The sequence below is a fragment of the Panthera leo genome, chromosome A2 (assembly GCF_018350215.1).
Source record: "Panthera leo isolate Ple1 chromosome A2, P.leo_Ple1_pat1.1, whole genome shotgun sequence".
NCBI lineage: Eukaryota > Metazoa > Chordata > Mammalia > Carnivora > Felidae > Panthera > Panthera leo.
In genome coordinates, this window is record NC_056680.1 from 122,372,339 (window position 1) to 122,394,722 (window position 22,384).

Sequence of the window (22,384 nt, forward strand, 5' to 3'; positions counted from 1 at the left end):
GGTTATTTAATTCTAGAAAAAAAAAGAACTAGCTGTCTTTATTCAATTAAATATATAAAAGCACATGTTTTAAACTAAGATACTTCTTTTGTTTAATTTTTGTTTTCTTTGTTTGCATTTATTAAAAACAGTAAAACTTGGTTTTAACTGGTAAGTCTCAATAGTACCGTTGCACCTTTACAGTACACACTTTATTTTTCTGGGCATCCAGTGCACTCATGAAACTATAAAATAATGTATGGTGCTGAGACAGAGGAGAATTAAGCACAATCTATTACAGAAATAAACAGCTGATGAATATAGTCATTTGTTGCCAACTTTTTAAGAGACTAAAGAGATAGAGTGTCAGTACTCTTGTAGTGTTGACTAGAGATTTGGCCGAGTAAACATAACTTTGAGAAGACCTGCCTTCTATATCCAGGGTTTTCTTCAAAGAGAAAAACATCATGACAGAGCCTTGACTTTGGTCCCTAAAATGCTTTGACTATTAAGAAAACAAGCACCCATGCTTCTGAGTGAAGGGTCAGGGGAATCCCTGAGGGGCCTAGAAAGGGAGCAGAGAGAGTAGCTGACTCAGCTTCTCTAGGAGGCATACCTCTTATGCCATCAGTGTCTGTGAGCACTGTGTTAGTGTTTAATTTATGTGCTGTTTGGCATGGTGGCTTTTATTGTTCTCTGACAGTGGAATGGATGTTTCATTGTTAGAAAGTGAACAAAGGCTACTTTTGAACAGCACTCAGAGTTTACACCAGGGTACTGTCTTATTATTTTGTGTTTTTTCAACTTTTTGTTTCTGAGGACCAAGTAAATGCAGTCTGACTGGGGGGACACTTTTGTTTTTGTTTTGTTTTGTTTTAGAAAGTAGGCTCCAGGCCCAATGTGGGGCTCGAACTAATGACATAGAAATTAAGAGTCACGTGCTCTGGGGACTGAACCAGCCAGGCACCTCTAGAGGGCGCCTATAGAGCACACCTTTGCAATTTGATTTATAAACTCTGAAAATGAGTGGTAATTTTTACCATTCATGGTGAACAAACATATGTCACCATTTCATACATAGTTCACTTAGCCTTTAGAAAAGTTGCCTTTTATTTCCTTATAATTAGACCATCTTTATTCTGCTTTCACATTTTAGAAATCAGCCATTGTTTTTCCCTCTGCGTCTGTTGTAATCATGTAAGTATGTATGGGGCGCCTGGGTGGCTCATTTGGTTGAGCACTTGACACTTGATTTAGGCTCAGGTCTCAATCCCAGGGTCATGAATCGAGCCCCCACATGAGACTCTGCGCTGAGTGTGGAGCCTGCTTGGGATGCGCTCTCTCTCCCTCCCTCTGCCCCTTTCCCCTGCTTGCATGTTCTCTCCCTCTCTCTCTCTCTCTCTCTCTCTCTCTCTCCCTCCCTCCCTCCCTCCCTCCCTCCCCCCCCTCAAATAAAAATTAAAAAATAAGTATGTAAATTACTACTAATTGGGATCAAGATAGATTCAGTTACATGAATATGAGTTGACAAAAAAATTTGAAATCTGCAGGATTAATAATATTACCCTTTGGGGAGACATTTGGTATATCTGTTGTACATTGTATGTACTGATGTCCTATCAGACACTTTATTTGATCCCCAAATTTAAGTTAGAGTTTGGGCTGTGAACTTCCATTATTTTCTTTCTTTTTTTTTCTTTCTTTTTTTGTTTTTATTTATTTATTTTTTAACGTTTATTTATTTTTGAGAGAGAGACCGAGTACGAGCTGGGGAGGGACAGAGAGAGAGGGAGACCCAGAATCCAAAGCAGGCTGAGCTGTCAGCACAGAACCTAACGCAGGGCTCGAACCCACAAACTGTGAGATCATGACCTGAGCTGAAGTCGGTCGCTTAACCGACTGAGCCACCCAGGCACCCGTAGGGACTTTCATTATTTAGTAGTAACCCTACTGGATGATAATCATTCTAAGTGTTTCTTTTCTTTTTAGTCTTTGGAGATTGACTTTGGTTTTTGCCTATGATTTTTCACATATACTTAGGGTTGCCATGTACAGCTCTACAGACTTTGCACAGCGTAGCTGCAGGAAGAGCCCTTCATGTAAACTGCAGTGATGGTGGTTCTGCTGGAGTTGTGCAGTGGGGCAGCCAGCTGTCCCTACCTTTACTTTCTGTGGTACTGCTTAGTTTAATTGGCATTCTTGTCCAAATTGCCTTTTGATTCAATTGAGTAGTATTTGAGAAACTCTGGTAACTTCCATGAGAATTCCTTTTAAGCCTCTGTGCCATGGAATTGTGTCTGTCTGGATTGTTTTGGACTTATCCTAAGGGGAGTATATAGAGTAGTCAGTATTCAAAATTTGAAGAATATACAACTTAAGGTTTTAAAATCCCATTGATTGGGAAATAACACAGTCTTGTTAGTTTTTTTTTTTTTTTTTTTTTTGGTCCCCAGACACCAACCTGGGTATCCTGTATGTCAATCCTATTCTGCACTAACTACCCAAAGTTAGTGTCAAACTCCACACGTTTAAGGGCTCAGTCCCACAAGACAACTTCACTGTAGATGCCAGTACTGGGTCCCCAGGCTACCTGCACTTCTGTCCAATTTAGCCACAAATTTGGGGGTTCTCGCACCCCTGTCTCAGGTTCTGTAATTTGCTAGAACAACTAGAACTCTGGAAAATGAAAGAGATGCGTAGGACCAGATGTGGTGAAGGGGCACAGAGCTTCCATGTCCTCAGTGGACATGCTGCCCTCCTGGCACCTCATTGTCTTCAGTAACCTAGAATTACCCTGAACCCTATCATTTAGGGGATTTCATGGAACTTTCATTACATGGGCATGATGGATTAAGTCATTAGTTATTGGTGATTGCACTCAATCTCCAGCCCCTCTCCCTTCCTGGGAGGTCCACCTTTCTGGTGACCAGGCCCCATCCAAACGCTATTTAGTAGCCCCACCACTACCAAGTCCCCTTGTTAAATAAACTCAGGTACAGTTGAAATTGTCTTATAAATAACAAAAGGTACTCCCTTCACTCAGGAATTTCCAGGGCTTTAGGAGCTCTAGGCCAGGACCAAGAACAAAGACCAAATATATTTTTTATTATACCATACTTGAATAGTACTGAATAGTTTGTAAAGATGTTAGAAAAAAAAAAAAAGTGCTCAACAGTAGAAGATTGATTAAATAATGAAACAATACCAAATCACTGTTAAAACTGTTGTGTGTATGTAGGCACAGAAAGGAATTTGTGTAAACTGTTTTGAACTTGGTTAACATCTTCAGTTTCCAAATGCAAGAATTTGTTGGTAGCAAATAACACCAACATAAGAAAAGAATTCTAGAGAGCTGCCAACACAGCACAGGCAGTGTATAATTTATGAAAAAGTTGTGTTCCAAAAGTTAGCTGCTTGAAATTTTGAATATATTCTCCCTGTTAAGGAACAAAAATTCAACTGAATAAATGTGAATGTCTAATTGGCCTTATTAAGTGATTTGTTGAATCAGGTGGCATCCCATCTAGCAAGTAGTGGGGAGCTCCGAGGAGTTGTACAAAAATTTGGAAGGGTTTTATAGGAAGAGGGTGGGGCAAGGAAGTTATTAGCAAAAGAAAAGGATTGTTCCAGGCACTGTCCCTTTTTCTCCTTTTTCTTCCGTGATGAGAAGGGCAAGGGGGTTCATGGGTTACCTCATCTTCCTTTGCGGGATGGAGAGCGCCATATGACAGATTACCTCATCTGGTGCCAATCAGAAAGTTCCTGACTGACCAGTTAAGAGTTATTTCCTAGGGGGGTTGGAACTCTGGTTAGGTTAGGTATTAAGCCCTGTTTGGTGACTTAGCTTAAGTGGCTCCATTTTGGGCCTGTGGGTTTCCTTATAACACCTCAAAGAAACAATATTGTAAGTACTCTGGGCCCTGCTCAGCCTAAAGCCAACTTAATTTTATCCTTGGAATTCTTGGATTATATGCAGCATCTACACTTAAAACAATTTTATGAATTGACTTCATTTTAAGTTCCAACTAGAGTCCAAAACAGATCTTCATTCAGTAGAATGAGGAGTTGGGAGAATAGATTGAACACAGCAAAGCATCAGATATTAAAGTCTGACTATTGGTAATTTGTTAACTAAATCTTCAGAGAAGGAGATAGATTTCTACATCTCCCTTTGTGTCCAAGAGGATAGAATGGAAATAAGATTTCCTTAGAAAGCCAGTCACTATTCGTGGTTATCTTTTGCCCCCCTCCTTTTTTTACTCTAAAAGTAATGCATACCCATTTAGAAATAAATACCCATTTACTTAAAAGTCAACGATAATCTCAGTTTATTGTCAAGTAATGCAGAAAAAGTGTGTGCTAATATACATGCAACACAGATAAAGCACATGGGACCAAAATATTAGTAGTTTGTGAATATAGATGGTTATAAGGTTATGTTCTTTCAACTTTTCTGTAAGTTTAATTTTTTTCCAAAAGAAGATGGGGATAAAAAAAACTTAACAGGAATATTCCTTTATCTCCAGTCCCCAACCCTATTCACCTCTACAGAGGTAAACTGTTAGCTTGTATCTTTTCAAGCGATGAATTAAAAAATTAATTTACAAAGATATAGAAGTACAATTTTTTGCATAAATGTAATCATAGTATAAGTAGAATTATACTACATTTACTGATATTCTGCTTGTTTCTTCTATTTAACAGATGTATTACTTTTCTACTGCATCATAAATTACCACAAACTTAATGACTTAAAACAATACATAGAAAGTCCCGGAGGTCAGAAATGGGTTTCACCGGGCTAAAATCAAGGAGTGCTGTGTTTCTTCAGGACACTTAGGGAAAATCGATTTTCTGGCATTCTGCAGCTTTTAGAGGTCACCTGCAGTCCTTGCCTCCTGGCCTGTTCCTCAACCTTCAAAGCATGTTGAACCTTAGCATCTTCAGATATCTTTGATTTTCTCTCTCTTTTTTCTTTTCTTTCTTTCTTTTTTTTTTTTTTGAGGGAGAGAGAGGGTGCAAATGAATGAGGGGAGGGACAGAGTGAGAGAGAGAGAGAGAAGCGGGACTCACCCATAGCGCGGCTCGTGTTTTACCTGAAGTGGGGCTCCAGCTCACCTGATGTGGGACTTGAACTCACAAACTGTGAGATCATGACCTGAACCAAAGTCCAATATTTAACCAACTAAGCCACCCAGGTGCCCCCCAGGTCTCATGCATTTAATTCTTCCTTCTTCTCCACAAGTCTCGTTGAAATAACAAAAAGAAATAGAAACAGAGAAAATGCTGATAAACTTGGAGAATACCAGAAACTGAGGGTGTTTACTAGAAACTTTGTTACTTCTACAAGACATGGTGTTGGAGAGATTTCATTGAACTTTTCACTGACCAATTCTCAGTCTTAAAAGAAAATAACCTGAAATGTTGATTAATGCCCACTCCTCCTCCTACCAACCCCGCAGCAAAAACAAAGCTCAAAGCTACACATATTGTGAGCAAGGGAGTCAGTTGAATGGAAGCAAACCTAGATCTTGGCTCATACTTCTCGGCTTCTTTGTTGGACCTCTTCTGCTCAATTCAGTAGGATGTTGGTTTTTCTCAGGGCTTCATGGCTTTAGTTACCATCTCTTGATGACAGTTTCCAAATGTAAATCCAGTTACCACCACCACTATCTCCTTTCCTCCTATGCACATTAAAATCCAAAAACCTTTAAGTCAGAAAGGGGAAAGGTCTTAAAAATCTTTCCTCCTTTTACTCCTTTTTTCTTTTTCCTCTTGTGTACCATAAGTTTGCTGATAATGCCAAATGGCATCAACAAGTATGTAGAGTTTAAAACTATTTTTGGCTATCAGGATAAAATGCTCCCTTTGATTAACAACCTTTTGGCTACCATTGCTTACTATTTTAGGTTGAATTCTCTTACCCACCCCTGATTCCAGGAGATGGACATGACAGCCACACTTTACCTGAAGAATGGAAATATTTGCCCTTCCTTGCCTTACCAGATGGCGCACACAACTACCAGGAAGGTATGTAAACAATGGAGCAATTACTAGGTGCCCCCCCCCTTTTTTTCTTTTTAATTTACCAAGACATCTTAGATTCTAAATATTTTGGTAAATGAAAGGCCTTTGGCTTCTTGTAACTATTTATAGAACACGTAAGTGTTTGTTTGGAGATGACTAGTCGGGCACTGGAAGATTTCCAGAGGAGTGCTGGGCTTTATGTTGGTAATGTTGTTGAACATTGGCCACTCTTTTGCCAGGAGCACTGGCTAAATTAAGTATTTGGCCAGATTAGGACATCTGTTACTGGTAGCACTTTTCTGCATTTATTCTTGAGACTCCTCTTAGAGGGAAGCTACAGGGCTTACCTATACTAGCTACTGTTCGGGGCTCTAGCTGCAAACTTAACTAGCTTAGTACACCTGTGTCCACCTGGGATTGCTTCTCCACCCCTAGAGCCACTGCTATTGCCGTGCTCTGCTTAAAGTTGCGTGTAAGGGGCACCTGGCTGGCTCATTTGGTAGAGCTTGCGACTCAATCTTGGGGTTGTAAATCTGAGCCCCATGTCGGGTGTAGAGATTACCTAAAAGTAAAATCTTAAAAAAATAAAATATAAAAGTTTATGTGTCAGAGAAGCATGTTAACATCCTCAGAGAAAGCAACACTGTGAGGTTAGTACTGAGTCTCCTACCTATAAATGCATGTTTTGACTGGCTTAACAAAGAACTAAGTTTTATCATGGCATTAGGGGCTCTACCAAAACACCAGATTAAACTTGGTTTAATTACTTATTTTCCTAATATTTAATAATTTTCATATGAAATGAAACAAAATGTTACTATGCAGTTTAACATAAAATCTAAATACATTATTTTTAATCTTACAAATATTTTGGTGTACTTTTTTATCATGAAAGTTTTTAAATAGAAAAAAAGTTTGAAAAAATAGTATAGCAAATATTCCACAAGTTTTCTTTATGTGTGTGTACAGTTTTGCCCTACTCTCTGAAAGTCTAGCACCATGTTGCAGACATCACGACAGTTTACTTCTAAATACTTCAGTATGCACTCCTAAGAATAAGATCATTCCTCAGGATAACTTCCAGTACCATTATCACAGCTAAGAGATTTAACAGTAATTCGAGAATATCATCTAAGATCTAATCCATGTTCAAATTTCCCCAGTTATTCCAAGAATTTCTTGGATCCATCCAAGATTCATGAGTGGCCTTTCATTTTTATTATTCTCTACTTTTAATCTGGAATAAAGTATTTTCTGGGATAAGTGACTGTAGTTTCAACTTAATCTGTTCAGCGTCCTGGTCTTTTGAGAATGCCTGAATGAATGTACACAATCAGGCAGTGAGAGGGATGCTAAGAAACCAGTGGTTGCAATGCTAGGTGTTAAGTATGACATGGGTTCCTTGTTACATCATCATTTTTGCTTTAATTAACTGCATATAATAACTTCAATTTACATTATTTATTAATAAGGGTAATTCACTTTGGTATTTATATTTTTTCTGTGTGTCTCTTAGATACTGTATTTTTTCACTTGCCACCCAGAAATGGAAATGGAGCTACAGTATATGGTATCTCCTGCTATCGGCAAATTGAAGCCAAGGTATGGTAGTACAATGAAAAACAACAAAAACACTGATAGTGTTTTTAAAATTTTTATAAACAATTTGAAGTTGTTTTCCCAGTAGTACCAGTTTATTCACATGAATGTTTTTGTAAGTTGACATGGTAAGTATAATTGCCATAAAATAGTTTGTCCATTTTTTTTTTTTTTTTTTTTTTTTTTTCTCAACGTTTTTTTTATTTATTTTTGGGACAGAGAGAGAGACAGAGCATGAACGGGGGAGGGGCAGAGAGAGAGGGAGACACAGAATCGGAAACAGGCTCCAGGCTCCGAGCCATCAGCCCAGAGCCCGACGCGGGGCTCGAACTCACGAACCGCGAGATCGTGACCTGGCTGAAGTCGGACGCTTAACCGACTGCGCCACCCAGGCGCCCCTGTCCATTTTTTTTTTAAATGTTTATTTTTGAGAGAGAGCGCACGAGCGGAGGAGGGGCAGAGAGAGAGAGGGACAGAGGATCCATAGTGGGCTCTGTGCTCACAGTGGAGAGCCCAATGCAGGGCTGGAACTCACAAACCATGAGATCATGATCTGAGCCCAAGTCAGGTGCTTAACCGACTGAGCCACCCAGGCATCCATTGTCTCTAGATAGTTGTACCTAAATTATCCATCTGTCTTCAGAATGCTGTATTTAAATTTTACAGTGTCCTTGAATTTTCTTTTTCTAATGTTTGGTATGTAATTTAGAAAAATTAAGTGATAATGTGTGTTGTATTTTAAGCAGCTGTTTAGAATTAGTGGAAAGTACTTGTAGTCGCTTTGAAATACTTGCATGTTATCTTAATTATGTACAACTCAGATTTTGTTAATTCTTAAATTACTTGCCAGCTTAATGTCTGAATTACTATAATAGCTCTAATTAATACAAATAAGCCAAGATGGGTAGCTTCCCCTTTCATGGTTTGATTCTGAGCAGCACTTTTTTTGTGTCTCACCAGTTTTTTGTGGTGAGGATACTCTGAGTAAAAATCTCTTGCCTTTCGTTAGATCATTAATACTCTAGTGTTTCTCAACTTTGGCTGCACATTGGAGTCACCTGGGGACCTCTAAATACTAGAGATGACTGGGTCCCAACCCCAGAGATTCTGGTTTAATGTTCTGGTTATCAGGTGATTGCAAACCACCGCAGTGTTTTTTAACTGGAGTTACCTGGAGACCCTTTTTTTTTTTTTTTTTTAAATGCACAGCTGGCCTTTCCTTCTACTAAATTAGAATCTCTGAGAGTAAGCCTAGGTAACTCCAAGTTTTAAAAGGCTTCCTCAGGGAATAATTAAGTTAGTAAATCTTCTAAAATTTTCTTTAGCTTTTTATAATGACCATTTCAAACATGCAGATAAATGAAAATAATTATACAATGAACACCTATATACCCACCATCTAGAGTCAACAGTAGTCAGCATTCTACCACATTTGCTTAGTGTGTGTCTGCTTTTTTCCCTGAACCATTTAGAAATAAATTGCAGGTGTAAATTCCACCATACCCAAAGTTGTTAACTACTGTGAAATAGTCCTTCATGTACAGGGCCTGAAATATAGGACACACCCAGTAAATACCTATGGAATGAATAACTGAATTTAAAGGTAAACCTGAGGGTAAGAGTTAGCTTGGTAGTTTTGTGCATTTGATTGCCTCATATACTATTACCCTTAATCTATGTTTACATGAGATGAACTGAATTGCTCCCCTTTCTTGGAGACTGTTCCTTTTACTCTAGTCCCCTATAGATTGCGCAGACACAAGTAAAATTATTTCCTCAAACTGTCGACATTAACAACAGTTCTCATGCTTCACGTAGCCTTTAAATGGCATTTCATACCATCTGTCTCCCTTACCCATTGGGTCTGATCCACTCCACAGTATATTGGCATTGCCCATTTCTCTAAATATTTCTATCCTCACCTGATAACAGATATGAGAAGGATCTAGAGCCTAGGAGAAAAACTGATTCCCTTTGACTGAGGGTGAGACCTGACAGATGAATCCAGTCAAGGCAGAGAGGTAGAAAACAGATTGAGGGAAGGTTGTATTCTTGACTTAATGACTAGTCGTCAGTCGTAAGTCACTTGAAGACACTGAGGCCCATTGGTCCTCAGGACAGGTGCCAGGAGATGTTAGGCTGTATACCACAAAGGGGAAGAGTAGTTCTTAGTTCACTCACAGAGTTACCTAGAGTTACCTGATGATTAAATCAAGGCTTGTTCTTTACTAGCAGAGAATGTAGACTTCTTAACGTGGTCGTTCTCACAATCATCAAGGCATGAGTTATGGCTCAGGGCTGGGCTATAATACCAGTTTTCCAGTATAATCTAGGCCCTTCTCACCAGAAACAGTAGTCTCGGAGTGCCCATTTTCAAACCAGAACCAAGGACATTTGATTTGAATTATGGGTGTGGCAACTTACACAAAAAGTATTCTCAGACGGTAGGTTCCTTGAGGGTAGGAATTGTCTCTCACTGTTACATTCTCAGTGCCTACCAGATTCTGGCACATAGTTTCCTGGCTGACTCATTCAATAGGTATTTTCAGAGATTCTCAATACATTTGGAATTTAAATGTTAGAATTTTTTTCTATCTCACTGCTATTTTTACATTGAAAGAGAATGATTTTTAAATATTTCTATGAAATATTAATAATGACTTTTTGTTTATAATAGGCATTGAAAGTGCGGCAAGCAGATATCACCAGAGAGACGGTTCAGAAAAGTGTCTGTGTTCTAAGCAAGTTGGTAAGAAACCAAATAACTCGTTAATGTGTTCGTTAACCATGGCAGATTTTTAGTTGAGAATAAGGCATTATTAGAAAAAGGAGAGATTTATGGACAGTAATAGATTAAAATTCATCAGGGGCCCATTTTTTATTCTTGTGCATCAGCTTTTTCTCTGCCTTTCAGCAGTTTTACTCTCATTTGCACCATTACCCACAACTAGATAAGTGGAAGGAAATCTTCTAGATAGGTTTTTGGGAAAGAGGTTGACACTTGCCCAAAATGAAGTAGCTGATAGATTTCATTTATTCTTTTTTATTTTGTTTTTAAGACTTTGGATAATATTTTACTAAAACTCAGAATATCATAATCATTCAGATTGTATTGATATAGAAGTATATGACTCTTGCTATGAAAAATGGTAGCCTTAACTTGCTTTTTAAAAAAAAATTTTTTTTTTAACGTTTATTTATTTTTGAGACAGAGACAGAGCATGAACAGGGGAGGGGCAGAGAGAGGGGGAGACATAGAATCCGAAACAGGCTCCAGGCTCTGAGCTGTCAGCACAGAGCCCGACGTGGGGCTCGAACTCACGGACTGTGAGATCATGACCTGAGCCGAAGCCAGATGCTCAACCGACTGAGCCACCCAGGCGCCCCTTAACTTGCTCTTTAAAACTTAAGATTTTTGAGGAATGGAAATGACATAATTGTACAATAGCAATGCTTTACAGTTGTTTCATCCATGTACAAGTTGATCAGATGCAGGTGTATAATTATTTTAACTTTTTATTTTTAGTAGGAAATGTGTAACACTTCTTATTTTCCATAGTTCCCTATTAAATCATTTGTAATATTCCATTTTTATTACTAATAGGATATTAACACCTTTACTGGTAGCATCAAATGACTAATTCTACATATAAAATATTATCCCCCAAGTACCTTTTGTGGGGAGAAATCCAGATCTCTATCATGTTAATTATCTTACAGCTATATGATTATTGAATACAATCATTTCTGCATTTAACCTAAATCAAAATGGAGAATATTTCATTTGCCTAGTCACCAAATGTATGTAGGTTTTGTTTCATTATGTCTTCTACATTGTCCAGTTTCTTACATCCACCGACAATTTGAATGTAGTTTGCTTAATATAAGTTAAGATTTGTAAAATAGGATTTATTTTGACTTTTCAGTACTAAGCTTTAAAAAAAAATCCTGAATAATAATAATAATATACTGTGAGCCTTAATAATAAGATTTTGAGGATCAGATATTTCTTCCAAGATCTTAGTTTTAAATAGAGGGCAAGAATAGACTCCTTTAAAAAAAAAAAAAAAAAAAAAAAGAGGAATGGATGTAAAAGACCCTGATATCAGAAAATTAATAGATTGTACACAGTTTCTAAAATGGTAGCCTGAAAAATAGACTTCAATGAATTACTTTTTTTTTTTTAAATCGATGAATTACTCTTTTATACTGGGTCAGATAACCAAAGCATAGGAGTACCAGATGTTCAAGCAAACACATGTTGAAAGGCTTCCTGAGTAATCTTTCTTCAAAGAACAATTATAATAACAATAAATGTCATTTATCAGATGACTATATGTCAGGTATTAATTCAATACCAGACACTTTTTAGATATAATTGTGATTTGAATCCTCATGTAAAAACAGATCTAAGTATTTGTTGCTTTCATTTTACAAAGAAACATGTAGAATAGAGAAAAAATGTCTAACTCTCATAGACCTGTGTAACTACTAAGTGATAAAATTGGGGCGAAGATCCGGGTTTTATCTGTCTTTAAGCATAGGGAATAGGGAAAGCTAGCTTATGCAGAAAGGTTTGATGGTTCATAGTGCATTGTAGTCTCTATATAAAAATATAATGACTTTATACTTAGATATTCTGGATGGTAATAATGATATAGTAACAGGGATATTGGTGGTGGGAGGGGACTCTTCCAGTGTTACTTGTATTAACTAATTGTATAATAATTATATACAGCATTGGTCTCTGTATTCTAAGAAGTACATAGAAATCAGAAAACATCTAGAAAATAACATTGAAAATAAAAAGGATGGAAATGGTATAAGAGGGTCTTAAATAGAAGTAAGAATTAAGGAATAATTTTGTTGAAGCATACAAAGGAATATTTTGATAAAGGACACAGACCAGTTCTAAGCCTCCAAAGAAGACAAAAAAGGGAAATGAACTTAAATTTAATCATGAATGTTCAATTAGATATAAGAACCGGCTATTATAAGGATGATTAAATGTCACCACAAACCAGTGTAACTGTAGAATTAAAATGTCATAAATTTTATAATGACTATTTGCAACAACATGGATGGAACTCTATAGAGTATATTACTCTAAGCTAAATTAGAGAAAGACAAATATATGACTTCACTCATGCAGAATTTAAGATGCAAAACGGATGAACATAAGGGAAGGGAAGCAAAAATAACGTAAAAAGAGAGAGGGAGACAAACCATAAGAGACTTAAATACAGAGAACAAACTGAGGGTTGCTGGTGGAGTGTTGGGGGATAGGCTAAATGGGCAAGGGGCATTAAGGAAGACACTTGTTGGGATGAAGACTGGTTATATGTGGGGGATGAGTCACTGCCCTTGAAATTATTATTGCACTATATGCTAACTTGGTTATAAAATAAAAATAAATAAATAAAAATGGAAATTTTTATAATGACTAATGTTGAAGTGCCTTTTTAAGATTTTTTTTACGTTTATTGATTTTTTTAATATAATTTATTGTCAAATTGGTTAACATACAGTGTATAAAGTGTGCTCTTAGTTTTGAGGGTAGGTTCCTGTGGTTCATCGCTTACATAAACACCCAGTGCTCATCCCAACAAGTGCCCTCCTCAATGCCCATCACCCATTTTCTCCTCTCCCCCACTCCCTCCATCAGCCCTCAGTTTGTTCTGTGTGTTTAAGAGTCTCTTATGGTTTGCCTCCCTCCCTCTCTGTAACTATTTTTTTCCCCTTCCCTTCCCTCATGGTCTTCTGTTAAGTTTTTCCAAGATCCACATATGAGTGAAAACATGCTGTCTTTCTCTGACTTATTTCATTTAGCATAATACCTTCCAGTCCATCCATATTGCTGCAAATGGCATGATTTCATTCTTTATCGTTGCCAAGTAGTATTTCATTGTATATATAAACCACATCTTTATCCATTTGTCAGTTGATGCACATTTAGGCTCTTTCCATAATTTGGCTTTTGTCAAAAGTGCTGGTATAAACATTGGAGTACGTGTGCCCCTATGAATCAGCACTCCAGTATCCTTTGGGTAAATTCCTAGTATTGCTATTTCTGGGTCATGGGGTAGTTCTATTTTTAATTTTTGAGGAACCTCCACTCTGTTTTCCAGAGCAGCTGTACCAGTTTGTATTCCCACCAACAGTGCAAGAGGGTTCCCATTTCTCCACATCCTCACCAGCATCTGTTGTTTCCTAAGTTGTTAGTTTTAGCCACTGTGACCCATGTGAGGTGGTATCTCACTGTAGTTTTGATTTGTATTTTCCTGATGATGAGTGATGTTGAGCATTGTTTCATGTGTCTATTAGCCATCTGGATGTCTTCTTTGGAAAAGTGTCTATTCATGTCTTTTTGCCCATTTCTTCACTGGATTATTTGTTTTTTGGATGTTGAGTTTGGTAAGTTCTTCATAGATTTTGGATACTAATCCTTTATCCGATATGTCATTTGCAAATATCTTTTCCCATTCCGTCGGTTGCCTTTTAGTTTTGTTGATGGTTTCCTTTGCAGTCCAGAAGCTTTTTATCTTGATGAGGTCCCAATGGTTCATTTTTGCTTTTAATTCCCTTGCCTTTAGAGATGTGTCAAGCAAGAAATTGCTGTGGCTGAGGTCAGAGAGGTTTTTTCCTGCTTTCTCCTCTAGGGTTTTGATGGCTGTCTCACATTTTGGTCTTTCATCCATTTTGAGTTTATTTTTGTGAATGGTATAAGAAAGTGGTCTAGTTTCATTCTTCTGCATGTTGCTATCTGGTTGTCCCAGCACCATTTGCTAAAGAGACTGTCTTTTTTCCATTGGATAGTCTTTCCTGCTTTGTTAAACATTAGTTGGCCATACTTTTGTGGGTCCAATTCTGGGTTCTCTATTCCATTGGTCTGTGTGTCTGTTTTTGTGCCAATACCATACTGTCTTGATGATTACACCTTTGTAGCAGAAGCTAAAGTCTGGGATTGTGATGCTTCCCTCTTTGGTTTTCTTTTTCAATATTATTTTGGCTATTTGGGGTCTTCTGTGGTTCCATACAAATTTTAGGATTATTTATTCTAGCTTTGAGAAGAATGCTGGTGCAATTTTGATTGAGATCGCTTTGGGTAGTATTGACATTTTAACAATATTTATTCTTCCAGTCCATGAGCATGGAATGTTTTTCCATTTGTTTGTGTCTTCAATTTTCTTCATAAGTTTTCTGTAGTTTTCAGCATATAGATCTTTTACATCTTTGGTTAGGTTTATTCCTAGGTATTTTACGGGTCTTGGTGCAATTGTGAATGGGATCAATTTCTTGAATTCTCTTTCTGTTGCTTCATTATTGGTGTATAGAAATGCAACTGATTGCTGTACATTGATTTTATACCCTGCGACTTCGCTGAATTTATGTATCAGTTCTAGCAGCCTTTTCGTGGCGTCTTTTGGGTTTTCCATGTAGAGTATCATGTCATCTGCAAAAAGTGAAAGTTTGACTTCTTCTTTGCCAATTTTGATACCTTTTATTTCATTTTGTTGTCTGCTGATACTAGGACTTCCAACACTATGTTAAACAGTAGTGGTGAGAGTGGACATCCCTATCGTGTTCCTTATCTCATGGGGAAGGCACTCAGTTTTTTCCCCACTGAGGATATTAGCTTTGGGCTTTTCGTATATGGTTTTTATGATGTTTAGGTATGTTCCTTCTGTTCTGACTTTCTTGAGGGTTTTTATTAACAGAGGATGCTGTATTTTGTCAAGTGCTTTTTCTGCATCTATTGACAGGATCATATGGTTCTTATCCTTTCTTCTATTAATGTGATGTATTTGCGAATACATTGATTGATTTGAGAATATTGAACCAGCCCTGCAGCCCAGGAATGAATCCCACTTGGTCCTGGTGAATAAGTCTTTTTATATGCTGTTGAATTCGATTTGCTAGTATCTTGTTGAGAATTTTTGCATCCATGTTCATCAGGGATATTGGCCTGTAATTCTCCTTCTTTGTGGGGTCTCTGGTTTGAGAATCAAGGCAACGCTGGCTTCATAGAATGAGTCCAGAAACTTTCCTTCTATTTGTTTTTTGGAACAGCTTGAGAAGGATAGGTATTAACTCTTCTTTAAATGTCTGGTAGAATTCCCCTGGGAAGCCATCTGGCGCAGGACTCTTCTTGGGAGATTTTTGATAACTGATTCAGTTTCTTCACTAGTTAAGGATCTGTTTAAATTTTTTATTTCTTCCCGTTTGAGTTTTGGTATTGTGTGGGTATCTAGGAATTTGTCCATTTCTTCCAGGTTGTCCGATTTGTTGGCATGTGATTTTTCATAATATTCTCTGATAATTGTGTTTCTGACGGATTGGTTGTGATAAGTCCATTTTCATTCGTGATCTTATCAGTTTGGGTCCTTTCTTTTTTTGAGAAGTCTGGCTAGGGGTTTATTAATTTTATTTATTTTTTCAAAAAACCAGCTTAGTTTCATTGATCTGTTCTGGGTTTTGTTTTGTTTTGTTTTGTTTTGTTTTATTCTGTATTGTTGATTTCTGCTCTGATCTTTATTATTTCTCTTCTTCTTCTGGCCTTGGGGTTTCTTTGCTGTTCTGCTTCTAGTTCCTTTAGGAGTGCTCTTAGATTTTGCATTTGGGATTTTTCTTGTTTCTTGAGATAGGCCTGGATTGCAATGTCCTCTCCTCTTAGGACTGCCTTTGCTGCATCCCAAAAGGGTTTGGACTGTTGTGTTTTCATTTTCATTTCTTTGCATATATTTTTTAATTTCTTCTTTAATTGCCTGGTTGACCCATTCTTTCTTTAGTAGGATGTTCTTTAATGCATTTGGAGATTTTCCAACCTTTTTCCTGTGGTTGATTTCAAGTTTCATAGCATGGTGATCTGAAAATGTGCATGATATAATCTCAGTTCTTTTATATTTATTGAGGGCTGTTTTGTGATCCACTGTGTGATCTATCTTGGAGAATGTTCCATGTGCACTCAATATAAGGTGTATTCTGCTTTAGGATGAAAAGTTCTGAATAGATCTGTCAAGTCCATCTGGTCCAGTGTATGATTCAGGGCCATTGTTTCTTTATTGATGTTCTGCATAGATGATGTGTCCATTGTTGTAAGTGGTATATTAAAGTCCCCTGCAATTACCACATTATTCCCAATAAGATTGTTTGTATTTGTGATTGTTTTATATATTTGGATGCTACTGAATTGGGTGCATAAACATTTATAATTGTTAGCACTTCTTGATAGATAGACCCCATAATTATGGTATAATGCCCTTTTTCATCTCTTGTTACAGCCTTTAAACTCCAGTTTGTCTGATAGCATGATAAGTGGTTCTCCATCCCCTCACTTTCAGTCTGAAGGTGTCCTCAGGTCTAAAATGGGTCTCTTGTAGACAGCAAATAGATGGGTCTTGGGTTTGTTTTGTTTTTTTGTGTTGTTTTTTTTTTAATCCATTCTGATACCCTATGTCTTTTGATTGGAGCATTTAGTCCATTTACATTCAGTGTTATTGAAAGATATGGATTTAGAGTCATTGTGTTATCTGTAGGTTTCATGCTTGTAGCGATGTCTCTGATCCTTTGTGGTCTTTGCAACATTCCACTCAGAGTCCCCCTTAGGAGCTCTTGTAGGGCTGGTTTAGTGGCGATGAACTCCGTCAGTTTTTGTTTGTCTTGGAAAACCCTCCTATTCTGAATGACAGGCTTGCTGGATAAAGGATTCTTGGCTACATATTTTTCCTATTCAGTACATTGGAGTTTTTCCTGCCACTCCCTTCTGGCCTGCCAAGCTTCAGTAGATAGGTCTGCTGTTACCCTTATGTGTCTGCCCTTGTAGAGGCTCATCTGTCCCTAGCTGCTTTCAGAATTCTCTCTTCATCTTTGTATTTTGCCAGTTTCACTATGTTATGTCAATGCAGAAGATCAATTCCTATTACGTCTGAAGGGAATTCTCTGGATTTCAGTGTCTGTTTCCTCTCCAGATTGGGGAAGTTCTCAGCTATGATTTGTTCAAGTACAATTTTCACCCCTTTCTCTCTCTTCTTTCTCTTTTCTATCAACTCCTGTGATACAGATATTAATACGTTTCATTGAATCACTTAGTTCTCTAATTCTCCCCTCATGGTCTAGAATTTTTTTTATCTCTCTTTTTCTCAGCTTCATCTTTTTCCATAATTTTATCTTCTATTTCACTTATTCTCCCTTCTGCCTCTTCGGTCCTCGCTATCACAGCCCCTCGTTTATTTTGCACCTCATTTACAGTATTTAATTCATCATGACTATTTTTTAGTTCCTTGATCTCTGCAGCAATAGATTCTCTGCTGTCTTCTATGCTTTTTTCAAGCCTAGCGATTAATATTATGACTGTTATTCTAAATTCTTGTTCAGGGGCACCTGGGTGGCTCAGTTGGTTAAGCATCCGACTTAGGCTCAGGTCATGATCTCACAGCTCGTGAGTTTGAGCCCTGTGTTGGACTCCGCTCGGAGCCTGAAGCCTGCTTCAGATTCTGTGTCTCCCTCTCTCTCTCTCTGCCCCTAACCCACTTGCATTCTCTCTCTCTCTCTCTCTCTCTCTCTCAAAAATAAACACTTTAAAAAATTCAATTCTTGTTCAGTTATATTATTTATATATGTTTTGATCAATTCTTTAGCTATCATTTCTTCCTGGAATTTCTTTTGAGCATTCTTCTGTTTCGTCATTTTGGCTAGTTTTCTGTCCCTTATGTGTTTTAAAAAGCTTGTTGTGTGTCCTGTACCTGTGAGCACTACTGTATTAAAGAGGGGTCATACACTGCCCAGGGCCTGGCCCTTCAGGAGGTGTTTTTTGGAGTGTATTACTTGCTCTCTGTTGTGACTGGTTGCTTCATCTCCCTGTTCATAATGATGTTTTGGACCCTCCACCAGGTGTGCTTTGATTTGTTCATTGAAGTAGCCCTGGAAGAGAAAACAAACAAAAAACAAAGACCAAAAAAACAAAACAAAAATAAACACCAGCAACAGCAAAACATCGGGGTGGGAGCAGTGTTGATGTGAGAGGCCTTATCCCATACAAAGAAAGAAAGAAATGACAGGGGCGGGGGAAAAATAAAATAAAATAAAATATACCAGCCAGAGAAACTATACAGCTTAATCCAGAGAGAAAAAGAGGAAAATAAAGAAGGAGATACAGAACAGGTATAAAGAGAATAGATTAAATATGTCTGCTTAAACCAACAACCAAAATAATCAGACTAGAGGAGGGAAGAAATAAAAAGCAGGAAAGGAAGAAAAAAAAAATATATATACACGTATATACTAAGAATTGTCCAGGAATTAAATCAGAAAATGCAAAACCACTGGGTGCCTTGGAACCCGTGGCAGCATTGGTCTGGAGGAGGGGCTGCCTAGTTCATCAGCATCAATCCCGCTCCCGTAGATACAGTTACCAGGTGTGGAGGGGCGTGGTTTGGTGTAGGTGGGTCCCGCCTCCACTGTGGGCCCACTGTCTGTTCCCTGAGGCCCTACCTTGTTGGTGATGGGGAGAAAAATGGTGACAACCCAGTCTCTCTTACCTGCACTGGGTGTCCCAGACCAGTCTATTCAGGCCATCCTCACAGTGGCACAGGCATGAATATGGCAGTTTGTCCTGCTCTGCCAACTCCCGTGCCTCCCTGAGGCTGGACTTGGATTTAAACCCTGATGTCTTAAATATGCCCCAGTTCTGGGGAAGTGCCTCTCCATACTACCGATATATGGCCTCTGACTAGCGGGCACAGGCAGTCTTTGTCCTTTGAACGGTTATGTACCTTCTTCCCACTGCACTCCAGGGAAGGATTGCTTTCTCCCACTGTGGACTGCACCTCTGAACTACTTACTGAGCCTGGGGCTGGCTCCCCTCATCCCCAGGTGCCCGAACAGGGCAGCTGGCCCCAGTCCGGGGAAAGCTCAGCAGTTAGAGGTTGTATCTATGTCCCTCTCAGTCCGTGGTTTTTCTCTTGTCCAGATATGCTTCCCCAGCCTTTCTCTTCCCTTTGTCTCTCTGCAGAAGGGGATCCCACCCATCCCTGCCTACACTGCCCATTTTCTCTCTCCCAGTTCACAGTCACGCACCTGTGGCCCTCCAGGTTATCCCTGTGGGCCCTTGGAGAAGGCTCTGTCACTCTGCAGCCTGGACTCTTGGAATTCAAAGTCCTTTGGCCTCAACACTGCTGTGTTTGAGGGACAAGGGAACTTTGGGTTCCCCTACTTCTCCACCATGTTGGATCTCTCCAATGTTTATTTTTGAGAGAGAAAGCGCGTGCCCATGTGCGCACATGAGCGGAGGAGGGGCAGAGAAAGAGAGGGAGACACAGAATCCGAAGCAGGCTCCAGGCTCTGAGCTGTCAACACAGAGCCTGATGCTGGGCTTGAATCCATGAACCACAAGATCATGACCTGGGCCCAAGTCGGATGCTTAACTGAGCCCCCCAGGTGCCCCCGTTTAAATGCTTTTACCCTGTGTTATATTAATTCTGGAAACAACCTCATAAGATGTACTGTCTTTTCATATGCTGGTGTTCATATCAGCAAGCAGGTGTGGGGAAATTTGGTGCCCAGGGTCATGTAGCTGAGTGATGCAATAGACCCAAGACATCTGCCCACACACGCTCAACCACTGTACTCCAAGGGTCAGGTGCTTTTCAACAGCAGCCATAGAGCTAGAACAGATTATTTAACAGCTTTCAGCTGTGAATAGTAAGATACTAAAGTTGAAGTTACTTTTTCTCCCTGTTCTCTTTCAATTACAAGTTTGTAAGGTGTTTGATTTTTTCCTATTACCAAACTAATAGTAATTTTTTCTTCTTTAAGCCTCTCTATGGCTTGCTTCAAGCAAAACTTCAGCTCATTACACATGCATATTTTGAAGAGAAGGATTTTTCCCAAATTTCCATTCTAAAGGTAACTATATCCCTTTATAGCTGTATTTGGCTGAAGACTGTTTCATGAATCAAGTAAATCTTGTCAACAATATTGTAAAGATAATCTTTTGTTAGCTTAAGAAAGACATTCTTCTTAAGAATGGCAAGGGATTTGCCCGAAATGTACAGATCATATTTATTAAATTTAATCATACTGCCTTTTATTAAATAATGACTACAAAGAAGTGCAATTAAGTGCCTCTGTTAATGGATAGTAGCTCGTTTGCTATGGCATTGCTTTTCTAAATTTGCTTATTTTATTTACTGCACAGTGTGTTTATATATTAGTCTTCTGGTTTCTATCTCCCAAAGCAATAAATAAATAAATAAATAAATAAATAAATAAATAAAGACTACGTGACTATTTTACTAAAGATGGATAACATGTTTTTCTCAGGGCTGCCATGAATGTGTAGAACATGGATCTCTCCTGGATCCTAGTGAGTGTAGGACAATTAGGTGTTTACCAAAGAAGTAGAGGGAACTTAGCCTACAATCCATACCACCATGTGAATGAACTAAGCTCTTAAATGAAGAGGAAGAGAAGGAGGGAGTGCTGGAAACTGGTAAGGTTTCAGAGAGACCTTGATTATTTCTAAATTTAGGGTATGGCAAAACAAACTGTCTAGGTTAAAGAACCAAGTTTTTCCTGGTCATCATACCTCTAATTTAGTGTCTGAAATGATTGTAAAATGTTCTAAATTGAGTCTATATTTTATAGGAGCTTTATGAACATATGAATAGTTCCTTGGGAGGAACTTCATTAGAAGGATCCCAAGTATATCTTGGTAAGTAGCTTTTCTACAGATCAGAAGAAATGCCCTCATTTCTTTTTGTTTGGTAAACCAAGTTGCATGTAAAACTGCATAATCAAAATTAATTTTCTATAAGTGATCTAAACTTAAATTCTTCAGTGTTTGATGTTTCCTTAAATATCTTCTTCACTAGTATTTGTATTGAAAAGAGTTACAATGTAATTGTAGCGATATTTGGAACTATTACTGTATAAATCACATTTCTGCTTTTCAGAGTAGTAGTGGAAGTGTTTTCTTTTCCTTATGGTAACGCTGGCCAAGTCAATTCCCTTTCATGACAGGGAGAGCAAGAGAGAGAGAGAGATCTGCTCAGTTCTTTTTTATCCTAAGATTTTTCAAGTAGGGTTTTTTTTTTAATTTATACTGTTCTGACAGTCCAGGATATTCATTGGTGTCCATGTTGCTCAATAGGCACTCAATAAATATCCTTTTTATGATTAGAAAAAATATTTGCATCACAGTGATTTATGCTCACTGACTCGGTTCCTATTTTAGCATGAAGCAGCTAAACTGTAGTAGTTCCCTTTTATAATCCTGTGTATAATGTAAGCTGGTCACAGAACTCCTAAGAATATATGTTTCTCTGAATTATTTTCTCTAGTCCTATGACAGATGTTCAGAGAAGACTATGATGCAGAAATAATAGCCATGGAGTGTGGCAAACAAAAACCATATTTAAATGATTGCCACTATAGTATAAGCTTCGTAATATCTAAACTTGTATGATTTGTAAGATACTTGTAGAATGGGGAGGAAACAGTAGAGCTGCATTGCCCAGAGCAGTAGCCATTAGCCTCATGTGACTATTTACATTTGGATTAGAATTAGTAAAAGTTAAATAAAGTTAAAAAGTCAGTCTGTCAGTACACTTGATACATTTCTTTTTTTTTTTTTAATTTATTTTTAGAGAGAGCACCTGTGTGCAAGTAGGGGAGGGGCAGAGAGAGGGAGAGAGAATCCCAGGCAAGCTCTGCAATGACAGTGCCAGGCTCGCACTCATGAACCTGAAGATCATGAGCTGAGCCGAAACCAAAAGTTGGA

At 38.2% G+C, this 22,384-nt stretch overlaps 1 protein-coding gene across 7 annotated transcripts in view; it reads left to right on the forward strand.

Annotated features, from left to right (window-relative positions):
- Positions 1-22,384, forward strand: part of AVL9 (AVL9 cell migration associated) — a 77,658-nt gene that overhangs the window by 15,793 nt on the left and 39,481 nt on the right. For all 7 annotated transcript variants that reach the window (XR_006197680.1, XR_006197679.1, XR_006197671.1 and 4 more), the window contains exons 2-6: positions 5,889-6,009; positions 7,523-7,608; positions 10,283-10,354; positions 20,419-20,508; positions 21,250-21,316. Coding sequence is in view for 1 of the 7 variants with exons in the window: in XM_042921583.1 (XP_042777517.1) it covers positions 5,889-6,009; positions 7,523-7,608; positions 10,283-10,354; positions 20,419-20,508; positions 21,250-21,316 (436 nt within the window). In the remaining 6 variants the exon portion in view is untranslated. The remainder of the gene's footprint in view (positions 1-5,888; positions 6,010-7,522; positions 7,609-10,282; positions 10,355-20,418; positions 20,509-21,249; positions 21,317-22,384) is intronic.